Source organism: Mauremys mutica, chromosome 4 (genome assembly GCF_020497125.1).
Source record: "Mauremys mutica isolate MM-2020 ecotype Southern chromosome 4, ASM2049712v1, whole genome shotgun sequence".
In the NCBI taxonomy this organism is placed as follows: Eukaryota; Metazoa; Chordata; order Testudines; family Geoemydidae; genus Mauremys; species Mauremys mutica.
Genome location: NC_059075.1, coordinates 112,817,945 through 112,832,452, shown reverse-complemented (window position 1 = coordinate 112,832,452; position 14,508 = coordinate 112,817,945). Strand labels below are relative to the sequence as shown.

The 14,508-nt window shown below is 47.2% G+C and overlaps 1 protein-coding gene across 1 annotated transcript in view; it reads right to left on the bottom strand.

Annotated features, from left to right (window-relative positions):
• Positions 1-14,508, bottom strand: part of LMNTD2 (lamin tail domain containing 2) — a 60,541-nt gene that overhangs the window by 22,706 nt on the left and 23,327 nt on the right. The window contains exons 5-6 of the mRNA XM_045012682.1: positions 12,453-12,546; positions 10,709-10,888 (exon numbers count right to left, since the gene is read on the bottom strand). Coding sequence (XP_044868617.1) covers positions 10,709-10,888; positions 12,453-12,546 — 274 coding nt within the window. The remainder of the gene's footprint in view (positions 1-10,708; positions 10,889-12,452; positions 12,547-14,508) is intronic.

Sequence of the window (14,508 nt, the reverse complement as noted above, 5' to 3'; positions counted from 1 at the left end):
TGATTGTAAGGTTTGAAATATAATCTCCCCCCATTAGTTCAGCTCTGGTTCTGCTTATTTCACTGGGGTCTCTCATGTTTTGACTTCAGATTCCAAAGGATCTCCCGCTCCTCTCTTGTGTGGCTGCATGAAGATGCCCACAATCAAACAGGGCCATCTGCTTTTCCACCACTTTGTTTGTTTTGCCTAAAGTCACAAAGGCTGATTTTAAAAACAGAAGGAAGCTCAGCCATGTGGGGAGAAATAACATGTGAATTCCATATGCAGCAAAGGCTTATTGAATATCTCCCTCTCGTGGCCAAATAGTATAATGAATGTAGGGGTTGATTCTGCTCCCATTGAAATCAATGGCCAAATTCTTACTAACTTCAATTTTGCAGGATCAGCTCCCTCCTTAGCAGTGACGATTATGGACTTGCTTTCAGCCAGTGTGGGATTCTGACACCTCAGCAATGCTGGATTCATTTTTCGAATTTTATCTATTTTGGCTTTTGTCACTGGCATTATCTAAATTGCTGAGGTGCCCTGATCTGGAATAGTGCATTCAGTTCTGGCCATCCAGCCTCAAAGGATACCGCAAAATTAATTATGGTCAGAGACAGCCGATGAGGAACATGGCAAAACTGCCAAGGAAGCAGAGAGTTTGTTTGCCTTAGAGAGGAGAGGAGTCAGAAGGACCATGATGTCAAGTATCAGAGGGGTAGCCGTCTTAGTCTGGTTCTGCAGAAGCAGCAAAGAATCCTGTGGCACCTTATAGACTAACAGAAGTTTTGCAGCATGAGCTTTCGTGGGTGAATACCCACTTCTTCGGATGCAGTCTGCTTGCATCCGAAGAAGTGGGTATTCACCCACGAAAGCTCATGCTGCAAAACTTCTGTTAGTCTATAAGGTGCCACAGGATTCTTTGCTGCTTCAGAAGGACCATGAGACACTGTACAAAGTAATGAACGTTACCGAAAAGGTAGATCAGGAAAGTGTTACAAGAAGGGCAAATAAACAGGAGCAAAGGTACAGGCAATGAAATGGAAAGGTAGCAAATCTGAAACTGCTCAGAGGAAATATTTTTTCCACACACACTCACTGCAAGGTTAAGCTGTGGAAGTCACTGTCACAGGATACTGTTGAGGGCTCCAAAAAGGGAGAAGAGGTCTAGATGGCTAGCAAGTACACCCTGAGTCACAACACTAAGGATGTTAAACAAACAAGAAACTGGGAGGCTTTCTTGCATCATCTTCTGAAGCAATGGGTACAGGCCCCAGAAGGGGTATCTGCACTTTTGTCTATTGCACATAGACAGACGTGCGTGTATGGTGCTGGCACTAGTGCACTAAAAATCGCTGAATCGATGTTACGGCAGAGGCTTGCGATAGCTACCTGAGCTCGGACCCAGGGTTAGGGTGGGCTTGAGCTCACATGGCTAGCTCGAGCCTCTGCTGGCACCATGACGTCCACATGCTAGCGTGAGCCTCACTCACCCAAGTCTGTCTGCCTGGGCTGCAAGGCTCCCTGCCAGCTGCAGTGTAGCCATACCCAGAGCCTAGACTAGCCGGATGAGCGCTGGTCCGACCCAGTCCGTTAATTCCTAGGATCCTCTGGTCCTGTTCTGGGGCGAAGAGGGTGGATGGTCCCTAGCAGTCCCCTTTGCGGGGTGGTCCTTAGGTCAAATCCACAGGCTTTCCAGCAACTTTGTGCCACCAGAGCAGACCCCAGCACCTGCCTCTAAGCCTACAGAGAAGTTTTGTTGACTCAGCACATATCTCCTCCTCTTTTAATGGGTTTTAACTCCTCTTTCCACAGCTCTTCTGAGTCCCCTCTGCATAAGCCAGATTGCCAGATATGAGGGGAGTCACAGCAAAATGTGCCCAGCTCCCCATCTGCCCTTGCTGCCTGAAGTCACGGGCACTGCCTCCAGCAGCCTGTGGGCCGTGTGGCCCAGCTAATCCCGTTCCGCCTTCCGTTCCTCACCTCATGTCTCCGTAACTGCTGACAGAGCCACCCTCAGCTGACCTGCCCCATGCAGAAACCTGCCTTAAAAGGGGGAACGCCTCAGCTGCTCCTTACAAATCTATTTCCAATTGCAGGGGAGGTATTTTGCCGTGATATAAGGGCAGCCCTGGCTGTGACCTGCCCCACACGCACCCCCACACTATCCCCACCCCTGCTGGATGCCTTCTGCCTGAGCTCTGCTCCATAACCACATTACATCAAACTTGAGCCATCCAGGGCACGCAGCGCTGTGATTTTCCCTGGCCTCGGGCCATGCCTAGCTTCCGTCGGTTTCTGGATTAGAGCAGAGCTGCCTACCACATACCATTGCTGTAATGCAATTTGCAGATCCCCCAGCACTGCAGGCTCAAACCTGTTCCAAAGTTCTCGCCCCTCTGCCAAGGTTTCTGTGCCAAATGATGGTTCTAATTCCCGAACAGGAGACACTGTGCTTAGCTAGATTGGCTTTGGAATTTCACACACACATTCCTTATAACAGGGCAGCTGTCCAGGACGGGGCTGAAGGCTGGATTCTAATACCAATGAAGTCAATGGGAATTTTGCTATTGGCTTCAGTGGGAACCAGCCCAAACTCTAATTTTGTACCTTTCTTATTCTTTTCTGCTCTTGTCTTTTGCCTGTGACTTGCTCTCTCTCTCCACGGCTTATGTGCGTTTTAGCAGACGGTTATCTGCAGGATCCTTGTCTGTTTGGCCCCTATTCACACTGGTATAGAAACTGATAGCTACAATAGTGCTGGCACAAGGCTATTACTAGCAGGGCTCTAGCACACTTTCCCTGACCAGTGTGTGCAAGTGTTGGTGTTTTTATTTTGTCTGAGATCTGTGTTGTAAAACCATGCTGTGGATTACATAGGCTGCATAGTTAAGCACCTTCATTTTCAGTTTAAACTGATCTTTACTGAAAAAATCCTGGGTTCTTCAGTGTTGTTTAGTTTTTTCCAATTTTCACCCTACTTTTGTATCATTCAAATATGTAAAAAATAACTAGTTTTATTAGGAAAATGCAATACGTTGCGTGAGATGTCTGTATTATGATAATACATTAGTCTGTGTGTATATGCAAAGCTGCCCGTTGAAGTAAGGCGATGTATTAGTCTGAGACACACAATAAACAAACAGGCACGCACACAAGCTCTGAGGTGTGTGCGCATCTGAACATACTGATGAATCTCACGCCCACCATGTACACATTTCAAGCTGTTAGCAGATAATGGTTTAAAAATCTGATCCACTAAAATGGGAAGAAAATGAAAATCTCTATCAGAATCTGTTTCAGAACACAAGAAAGTATTCAAAAGTGTTCAAAAAACAAAAACAGGAGAAAAGGATGAAGTTGAATGTATGTGCTGCAAATGGTGTGACCCAAATGTAAATATTTATAGGATGATAGTTCTAAGGCTACAACAGTAAACTGTTTATTCTAATGAAAAGTTTTATTTGGGCATTAGAGAGATATTGTTTTCTTAAACTCACAGGTGGCATTGTGTTTTTAGTTCTGCAGCAAATTCCATTCATCAAAGCATTGATCTACTGAATACCTTTTTCCCCGTCCATCAAAATAAACCCCAATATTTACCCAGAAAAAGGTTTTTCCACTGATTTTTCACCTGTTTTTGTTGCTATGATAATAATAAACACTGATAAACTCCCAGGAAAATTAAATGAAGATAAAAAAATGAATGGCCCTACGCATAGTTTATGTTTGGCTTGCATGAGTCTCATTCAACAAAAGGAGATCCTGTTAAAACTGGGCCTGGAAACTGAATACTGTGAGCCATAACCTTGTTTAAACGTGACTGGCTTGAGCAGTTATTCTCCCAGTGTGCACATGTGTGAGCGTACACATTGTGACAGGCCCAGGCCAGTGGGGTACAGGAGTCTGGTAGAAGGCAAATATACTGGTCACTGGATGAGTAGTTTTCTGTTCCCTGAGTGACCAGAGCAGGGGCTGCACTAGCGTAATCAGGAACCTGCTAGAACCAATTAAGGCAGACAGACTGATTAGATCACCTGCAGCCAATCAAGGCAGGCTAATCAGGGCACCTGGGTTTAAAAAGGAGCTCACTCCAGTTTGTGGTGGGAGTGTGAGGAGCTGAAAGTGAGAGGGTGTGCTGCTGGAGGACTAAGGAGTACAAGCGTTATCAGACACCAGGAGGAAGGTCCTGTGGTGAGGATAAAGAAGGTGTTTGGAGGAGGCCATAGGGAAGTAGCCCAGGGAGGTGTAGCTGTCATGCAGCTGTTACAGGAGGTACTATAGACAGCTGCGATCCACAGGGCCCTGGGCTGGAACCTGGAGTAGAGGGTGGGCCCGGGTTCCCCCCAAACCTCCTGATCAGCTACAGGAGGAGCTGACCCAGACTGTGGGTTCCACCAGAGGGGAAGATCACTAAGGTGAGCAAATCTGCCAATAAGCGCAGGACCCACCAAGGTAGAGGAGGAACTTTGTCACAACACATACTTCTATTCAGCTTTAAAAGGCCTGTAATGCTGTACACTGTCTGAGAAATTCCATTCTGAATAGTCAACATTCTTGTGTTTCCCGTGATTGTGTCTGCTAAAATATACACATGAGAAGGTGGGTGTGAGGCAGGGGCAGAGGGAAGAGAGGGAGCAACAGGGAGAGAAGAAGAGAAACTGCAAAGGAAAACAAACTGTTTCCCTATGGGACAGGTATTTATGCACATCCAGTCTTATATTAAAAAACCAAGTATGTTTTGGGTGGAGGTGGGGGGATTTAAAAGCAAATCCCCATCAGATGCGCTTCAGGCAGTGATTTAATACATTAAATAATTTAATTTAAAATTGTGAGTGTCACAGTTCACTTGCAAGTTACAAAATGGAGTTCTGCACTAAAGAGACATTTTTATGCACAGTCGTGACTCCAGCTAATAAGAAATCCCTCCCTCCCCCCCTCTAGTTGCTCCTCTCTAAGATACCAGAGCATGTCTGTGAATGAATTTATCCCACCTCTCCCCTGTGAAGTAGGGAAGTATCATTAGCCCCATTTCACAGATGGGTAAACTGAGGCACACAGCTTAAGCACTTGTCCAAGGTCACACACTATGTCTGAGGCACAGTCTGGAACTTGGCACTTATCTGATGAGTCCTAGGGCTAGTGCTTCCCACGAGACCATCTAGATATGTGCTAGTTATCCTTAGCAGCAGCCCTACAGCAAGGAGGCCTCTTGATCATTGACTGCTCTTCTGGTCCTCAGTGTCCAGACCTTGCCATGTTAACCATGGCAGCTTAGTGAGGCCCTTGGCCAGAAGCTAGTAGACTGGACACCCTTTCTAGCCATGTACCATTAGGATTATACTGAATATTTCTGTAGCCTGTCCCATCCCAGCGATACCTGACATCCTTTCAGATCTATACTGGTGTCAATGTCGAACCTTACTGGGTTTGGGGGTGTCTAGCTGCTCACATTACATGAGGGAATTCAGTTGGAATCCTGTTGTAGGAAGACACTTTCAGTCTGAACCTTGGAGGTTCTGATCTCCAAGCAGGCAGACTGGCATGCTGCTATTGTTTTTTGTAAGTCCACAGCAAGAGGCAAGGATCTGGGTTTGAACTAGAGGGTGAGCTGCAACTGTTCCATGACTATGAACCTATAGCTGGCGAAGTCAGTAGGAGTCTTTCCATTGACATCATGGGCTTTGGATCAGGCCCTCAACTGGTGAATAAGAATCATAGAATATCAGGGTTGGAAGGGACCTCAGGAGGTCATAAGGTCCAACCCTCTGCTCAAAGTAGAACCAATCCCCAACTAACACATCCCAGCCAGGGCTTTGTCAAGCCTGACCTTAAAAACCTCTAAGGCAAGAGATTCCACCACCTCCCTAGGTAACCCATTCCAGTGCTTCACCACCTCCTAGTGAAAAAGTTTTTCCTAATATCCAACCTAAACCTCCCCCACTGCAACTTGAGACCATTACTCCTTGTTCTGTCATCTGGTACCACTGAGAACAGTCTAGATCCATCCTCTTTGGAACCCCCTTTCAGGTAGTTGAAAGCAGCTATCAAATCCCCCCTCATTCGTCTCTTCTGCAGACTAAACAATCCCAGTTCCCTCAGCCTCTACTTAACACGGCGACCATGCAAAGAACAAATTCTGATCTAATAGCGCCCCCAGCGATGCTGCCAACCTGTGACAAATGAGATTTTAAAAGGATGCTGCTGAGTTACAAATCTTAGATTTTTAGGGGTGGAAGAAAGCAAATTTCTTTCCCTGGGTTACTAATGTAGGTTATTAGACTTGGAAAAAAAATTAAAAATCAAACTCAATAACTGACTTATTACCTGTTACACCATTTCCTTTTCTTTACTCAGACTGGAGAATGAAAATGGACTAGTCATTTCCCCTTCTTAGTTCTCATTCACCAGCCCAGTGCTGTTGTGTTTGGGTTGCAAACAATGCCGGGTAGGTTTAAATGTAAACACAAATCTTTTAATTAGATTAATGGCATGGAGAAATAAAGCTTGGGAAACCATCGCCATGGAAAAAATGACAGATTGCTTTATACTGGGATCAAGCAGATCTTAGTGTACGGTCACTGTGTTTTTACTTTTGAACAAAATAAATACAGACAACAATAAGAGGCTCACCAAACACAAATGGGCCTTTTAAACTTGACAAATGCAGTTGAGGAACAGGTCAAATGATTTCTATATGAAGGGATATACATAGCAGTTGATTATAACTTACATGTGATTTACAAAGGGAAAATAGCAGAAGAAGGGAACGCTTCCAGAAAGTCTCCTACATGGAAGGCAGAACAACTATTTACATTTGGACACTATGTGCAGTGGTGGGTAACTAAACTTATTTGTTTTGTCAATGTCTAGAGGTCTAAGTGCCTCTTGTGTGGATTTTTGTTAAAGGTTAAATAAGGTGGAATTAGGAGGCGAGAGATACATGGAAACAGTTATGATTAAGATTGATTGTACTGGTGCAAAAGCATGAATGTGTTAGGTAAGGTTAATCAGGATAAACATCTACATAATTTGATATTGTTTTTCAGTATGTTAATGACAAAATGAAAAATGTGTTTTTAAATAAGCTTTTCATTAGAATTGGGGGCAGGGCCATTTCTATGCCTGTTTGATCTCGCAAAGCCTCTTTATTATTGTAAAAGCAGCAAAGAGTCCTGTGGCACTTTATAGACTAACAGACGTTTTGGAGCATGAGCTTTCGTGGGTGAATACCCACTTCGACGGATGCATGTAGTGGAAATTTCCAGGTTACACCTGCCCCTGGAAATTTCCACTACATGCATCTGACGAAGTGGGTATTCACCCACGAAAGCTCATGCTCCAAAACGTCTGTTAGTCTATAAGGTGCCACAGGACTCTTTGCTGCTTTTACAGATCCAGACTAACACGGCTACCCCTCTGATACTTTATTATCGTAGTGCGTAAAGGCCCCAGCTGAGAGCGGGACTCCATTGTGCTTGGTGCTGTATGAACACATACTAAGACCCAGCCCCTGAAGTGTGTACACTCTTCATTAGACAAGACAGACAAAGGGAGCATTATTATCTCCATTCAACAGATGAGGAACTGAGGCACAGAGAGACTAAGTGATGCAGCCATAGTCGCATAAGATGTCGGTGGCAGGGCCAGAAGTTGAATGCACAGCTCCTGAATCCCAGGCCAGTCAACCCCTGAACCACAAGACCATCCTTCACCAAAAAGACCCAAATTTGTGGGACTAAACTACCAGATTGTAGCCATAAGACCTGTAAAGAGACACTGACTTCAAAATTCCTTCAGCCGAAGGGTGAGAGATGTTAAAAATTGTTAGCCCAAATGAGCGAGTCTCTCTCAAGAGGCCTGATCAAACACCCACTAACGTCCATGAGCAGCCTCCTCTTGCCTTCTGTAACCTTTGGATCTCAAGCACTAACGGAGTGAGACTTGGCACGTCTCCTGCATTCTTAGAGTTCTTTCTAAGCTACAAGGTGCAACCTAAAGCTGTGCACCCACTCCCTCCAGCCGTGTGGCAGACTCTGAATGTATGGCACAGAAACTTCCGTAAGGCCTCTCCACTCGCTCTTTCTTGATAGATCCATTTCTCCTGGAATATTTATACTGGCTCCTAGCCACATTTCACCCCATTCTAATTGGCCTATGACCAGAGCTGCAAAACTTGACTCTGGGCTCAGATTTTGAAATCTCCAAAATCTGTGGCTGTTTGAATCTGGGCTTCCGGCTCAGGCCTATCTTTTCTGTCTGTCACATGCAAAATGCTTGGGCACTGAATATGGTTGTATAAAGAGGGTGCAATAGAAGAATATCCATGGTGATACATGTTCCTTCTCCTCTCCCCCTCCGCTCTCCTTGAATTAGCCACTTGGTTGCACTGCTCCTCTGGCTTTATGTACTGATGATAATAAAGTAATTGCTTGTGACAGGCGCTGTTCTTCCCTGATTCAGCCATACACCTTTCCTAACCTTTTCTGCTAAACTCCCAGAGTGCAACCGCACAGGCCTCCCCCTGAGGCTCAAGTGACTGACATCTCTGTCTGAGGGACACCGCTTCAGCTTAGAGCATTTCTCTTTTCCCAGAGAGGCTTTCACAGCTGATCGCCACTCAGCATCCCCAGGGAGGCAGGAAGGGACTATAAGGGTAAATAAAGAGGTCTTCTCAAATCTGCCCCCTACTCCAGGCAAGCCACCTTCTTCATTTAGACCTGGCTGGCTCACAGGAGGGGTGGATGGCTCTTCGTTCCCATCCTAATTCTCATTGCTTGTTGGGGCAGGGAATAAAGAGGTTCAGACTCCCTGTAGTGTGTACCACGGCCTGTTACTGGACAGGATCGGTCAGGCCAGCCCCAGAGTGTATCGCTTTGCAAAGGTCTCATCCTCTGTTGCCTAGGGCCTTGCAAAGAGGAGATGTCACTGCCACTTGAGCTCTGAGCAGTAGACACAGTGCATGTCGTGGATGAATCTGCTGGATCTTTACTGCTTACCTTCCCCTTGCCCAAACTCAGCAACATACTTAAGCACGGGCCTACCTTTAAGCACATGGAGAGTCCCACTGAAATCAAAGCTTGAAGTTAGGCCCGTGTTTAAATATCTTATTGAGTCAGGGCCTGAATGAGCTGTGGGGGAAAGGATCTGTTCAGTGCCCAGCCAGTGGAGGGCTCCCTAATCCCAGGTACAGGAAAAGGAAGCAAGATGCAGAAATATCAGGGGATGAGTGGCAGTTTGGAGCCAGAGGTTGTGTGGGAGCAGGGAGTGTCGCCAGCTGAGGCTGCTTGCTTAGTATCACTTGTTTAACATTGGCACGGTGCAATGCACCCAATAGTTGCGGTCCCTGCCTGTAAGAGCTTGCAATGCGAAGGAAAGCCGTGCAGAGGACAGAAAGCACTGGGAGAACCAGGAATGACTGTCCTTCTGGTGTGACTTCAGTTTTAGCCACCTAGGGTGACCAAATGTCCCGATTTTATAGGGACAGTCCCGATTTTTGGAGCTTTTTCTTACATTACACCTATTACCCCCCCACCCCGGCCTGATTTTTCACACTTGCTATCTGGTCACCCTATAGTCACCTCTCTCCTCCTTCAGTGTCTTGCGAGCCCCATGTCAGCAGGGAGGGGAGCACCGAGGGCACTGGCATGGCAGATCGCTTGGGCAGGGCAGTGAATCGTGTCGGTTCTGGGAATGGCCTAGCTGTTTGTGGGTCAGAAAAGCAGCAGGGCATTTCTTGTTTTTATGCTACAGAAAGGTGGCTGGGAAGAGAATCTGTGGAGAACGGTTCTTGGGTGGAGGAATCTGCAGGGAAGTGACCAAGCACCAGCTGGAGGACTGGAACACCCAGCTTCTAATGAATTACAGCATGGGAGCGACATGGACTCAGATCTCTGGCTGGCCAGTCTGCATGCGAGCCTCCCCCAGCAAGGGCAGAGCGAGTTCAGAGAGCGCCACAGAGGCGAGGCAGCACACAAGGGGGCAGCCACTGAGCCCGGCTCCTTCTGGTGCTGTCTCCTGGAAACGGGGTAGCTCTACAGTGAGGGTGGCTCACACTGACAGCAAGGAGCACGGTGAGACTCGCAACCCCTCCCCCGGACTGTGCTATTTCTTTGCCTCTACCCCTGCACCACAGGCACCCCCCTTTGTACACCATGGCCCTGACCCTGCCGGGAATGGAGGTGGCAGGGGTCACCATCAGGCTTCTGGGAAGGGACCCTGTGCACTTCCCAGGCCATCCCTCCCTGTCTCTAAGGCTCCACCCAGGAGGAGGGATGCGTAGCCCCCATCCCAGCTGGGGGCAATGTGCTCAAGGCCCTGAGGGATGGCAAAGAGTTTGCAGGGAGATCAGGGTGGTGGGTGACTAGCATCGGGGCCCAGGCGTGTGTGGATGGGGACAGCGTGGGGGGAAGAGGGGAGAGCTTGTAGGATAGTGGCCACCCCTTTGCAGAGTGGGTGGGGTTTCTGTCTCGGGGGTGATGTGTGTGTTCATTTTGAGAGGATGCTTTGACAGTGCCAGTATCCTTGTCTCCCTGCTGACTGGGCTGGTAAGTCATGGACCGGTGGATTTGTCTGTAGAGCAGGCAATTGAATCTCATTCTAGTCCTGATGCCTGGAGACTGCAGCCTTCATCTCTGACCCTTAGTGTCTTTCCGTCCCCCCTCCTCCCGTTTCTCCCTCTGTTTCTTTTTACTTGCTCTCAGCTCTCTAAAGCTTTAGTTCCTACCTCGAAACTCTCCATTTCTGGCATATCATCCTGCTTCACACTGGCCTTTGTTCCCTGTGGCTCTCGGAGGCCTTGGGCGGGTCTCCCAGGCTGTGCCTTCTCCAGCCTCATGATCTCTTTGTACAGTTGCTGCACCAACAGCTCTGATTTGCAGAGTTTCTCCTTCAAAAGCTGCATCTCCTTTTAAAAAAGGAAAACTGTAAATGCCAAAGCCAACCACTTGGGGCCATATTCCCTGCTGGCAGCACCCCCAGCAGCCCTAGTTCCAGCTCCTATGTGACTCTCATTTTTATCATGGGACACTTCACTCCCGCACCATCAATATCTGCATCATTTCCCAGCTGTTGGAATGAGCCTGGATGGTGATGGTCAAATTGGCCTCAGGCCTGTAATGACACCCCGCCCCCACATTGGGCTGTCAGCAGGGGTTGAACCCGCTACCTCTAAAGCCCCAGCCACTACCACAAACACACTCTCCTGTAAGCGGCAAGCTACAGCTCACCCAGAAGGAGAAAAGAGATGGACGAGTGGTTTGGCCAATGAAAGGTCAGTCCCAAAAGACATAGTCTGTGTCCCACATGTAGCCTTATGGATGGATGGATGTATTAATTACTGACTAATCTCTTAGACTGCAGCAGTGTGCTCCTAGGGTCTCTTAATGCTAATAATATTCCTGATGATGTAGCCCTCAGGAGACTGAATCTTTAACCAATGCAGTCTAAGAGGTTAGTCAGTAATCAGTACGCCCATCCATCAGTTCATACTAGCCAGGCTGCAGGTAAGAGCCCCCGCATCCCACTCACCTGAGGGTCTTGGACTAGACTGAACATCCAGGGTACAGCTCCCTACATATTTTCTTACGTTCAGTCTATGATAGCTGATGGCCTCAGTGCAGAGCATTGCATGGGCCCTATTGTTAACCATGACAACAGCTACCTACTCTGGACAGTCAGTGCACTGACGTGGTTGTTGTTTAAATGTACGTGTGTGGATGAGCCAGGTTCTGCTAGACTGACTCTAAATTTGTTTGTAATTCTTATCGGTGAATATTGGCCTGTCAGCCGCTCAGCAGTCTGCAGATGTGGCATGGATGTCATTGGACTCATTTTGCCCATCAATGCCCACGTCTGCCTCTTTCAGAACTGATCTCGCTGTCCTTATTTATAAAACAATGGTATAGGGTGTGTCTGCATGCTACTTAGGCCTGGCCTACACCTAAAACTTAGCTCAACACCTATTTACGTTGCTCAGGGGTTTGAAAAATTCAGATGTTGTTGATCTGACCTAAGCCCCAATGTAGACAGCTCTAGGCTAACAGAAGAATTCTTCCGTCAACCTAACTGCGAGGTGGATTTACTACAGAGACGGAAGAACCCCTCCCTTGCTGTAGTAAGTGTCTACACTACAGCGGCATGGTTGCTGTGCTGCAGCTGTGCCACTGTAGTGTTTCTAGACATAGCTTTAGAGAATTACAGGCGATTTTGTTCTGTTATCCAGCTCCACAGTTCTTTCACTACCTCTATTGCTTGTGGGGTGCCCAAGCCCTGGCTAGCCTGGTCTGTCAGGGTATGTCTACACTGCAAAAAAAATGCCTGTGGCACCAAGTCTCAGAGCCTGCCTGGGTCAACTGACTGGTCTCGCGGGGCTTGGAGTGCCGGGCTAAAAATAGCAGTGTAGAAGTTCCTGCTCCGGGTGGAGTCCAGGGTCTGAGATCCTCCCCGCTTGCTGGGTTTCAGTGACTTACCCTCATATGGAGCTCCTTTTCAGCCTGCAATTCAGAGCTCAGTCTGTCGATTTCCTTTTGGAGATGCTCTGGCTGGTCTCTTTTGGTTTGGTACCTACAGAAACCCACAAGATCATTACACTTCTCTTTCCAATTCCAAACCATGTTCAGAGCTATCTCAATACAATAGACATGTTTCAGACATTTTAGAGACAACCACTGTGCTTGGTGCCTTATAAATGCCTAGACAGATGGCTAACCCTAATTTCCAGTGTTTCCTTGTGTGTGTGTTCCTGCTTCCTTATAGCCGGAGGATGAATTAAATCAGGTCACAGGAATTACCACCATTGTCTCCTTTTGAATTTCTACCTACACTGCCTTTCCATCCCCTGGGTAAGACTGGATAGGGACTCCCTTTCGAATGCATCAACATTGCTCATAGGTTCGTACTCTGATTTTTACATCAGCAATATAGAATCATAGAATATCAGGGTTGGAAGGGACCTCAGGAGGTCATCTAGTCCAACCCCCTGCTCAAAGCAGGACCAATTCCCAACTAAATACCATCTCTGAAAGATTTTTGCCCCAGATCCCTAAATGGCCCCCTCAAGGATTGAACTCACATCCCTGGGTTTAGCAAGCCAATGCTCAAACCACTGAGCATGATCATCTAGTCTGATCTCCTGCACATTGCAGGCCACTGAACCTCACCCACCCATTCCATCATTATGTTCATTACACTCCTGAGCCCCTTGCAGCTTCCACATCCTCTTCCACTCTTAGCCGTAAAGCAGTTTGCACAAATTGTATGTGAACTTTTCCTGATGGGGGTGGAATCACTGGGGACTGAAGCCCCCCTCCCTCCAAACTAGTTTTGTGACACATTAACCAAGTTATACCAAGCCAGTTTAAATTCCTGGTGTCCTTATCTTGCAAACTCTGGAGCAATAACAGAAGCTCAGGAGGCTCCAGTATAAAAAGGCCACCCAGAAAGGTAGGAGCAAGAATCCTTTAAAGTTACGTACCTGAGGCAACTTGTGTGCTGAGGCTGAGGCAGATAGTCTGTCTCTGATTATTAATATACTGGATTCAGGGGGAGTTTTACTATAGTTCTGCTACTGTTGATTGTTTTAGGGAAACACCCATTTTCTTTTCAACTTTTCCCCATTTAAAACATTGCATTGCAGCAGGAGGAGGAGTGATATCGCACAGTGGTTCTCAACCGGGGTATGCGTACCCCTGGGGTTCACAGAGGTCTTCTGGGGGTACATCAACTCATCTTGATATTTCCCTAGTTTTACAGGAGGCTACATAAAAAGCACTAGTGAAGCCAGTACAAACTAAAAGTTCATACAAACAAAATGAGAAAGTGTGCCATTTTTCAGTTCTAGTGTGCTTGGACACTTGTATTTTTATGTTGGATTTTGTAAGCTAGTAGTTTTTAAGTGAGGTAAAACTTGGGGTATGCCAGACACATCAGACTCCTGAAAGGGATGCAGTAGTTTGGAAAGGTTGAGAACTACCTCAGTGGTAGAGCATTTAACTGCAGATCAAGGGGGCCCCCAGCTTCAAATCCAGATGCCCTCTCAAAGCAAGATGAGTGATCATGGAGAGGCTATGCACTCTGACTGGCTCTTGTACCACCTTCCCTCTCATTCTGAGCACACAGGCTCTGGACCTCCAGTCCGTGTTATGCAAGTAACTACTATGCAATTAACTGGAGCCTCAACACATGCAGTCAGATGGGGCCAGATCAGGGCTGGTGATTAGCAGTTAAGTGATAGGCTCTTACTTGCCCTGGGTACAGACAGTGTCGCTGGTGGCCCAGGAAGCTGAGGTGGAAGGGCTGCCTGTGAGCTCTCTGATCAGGTACCAGGAAGCTTGCCATGTTAACAGGAGATGAAACCTGAGTACTGTCTCCTTTGGGAAGGCTGGGAGCCACATAGGGCTTCTGCCCTGTGCTGGTTCTGACTTGTGTCTTCTTGACATCACTTCTGATGTGTTGATGTCACGACTGGTCAGACAGCTTGCCTTTCCGACGGGAACATTGCTCCCAGGCAGGATGTGCTCACTCTTG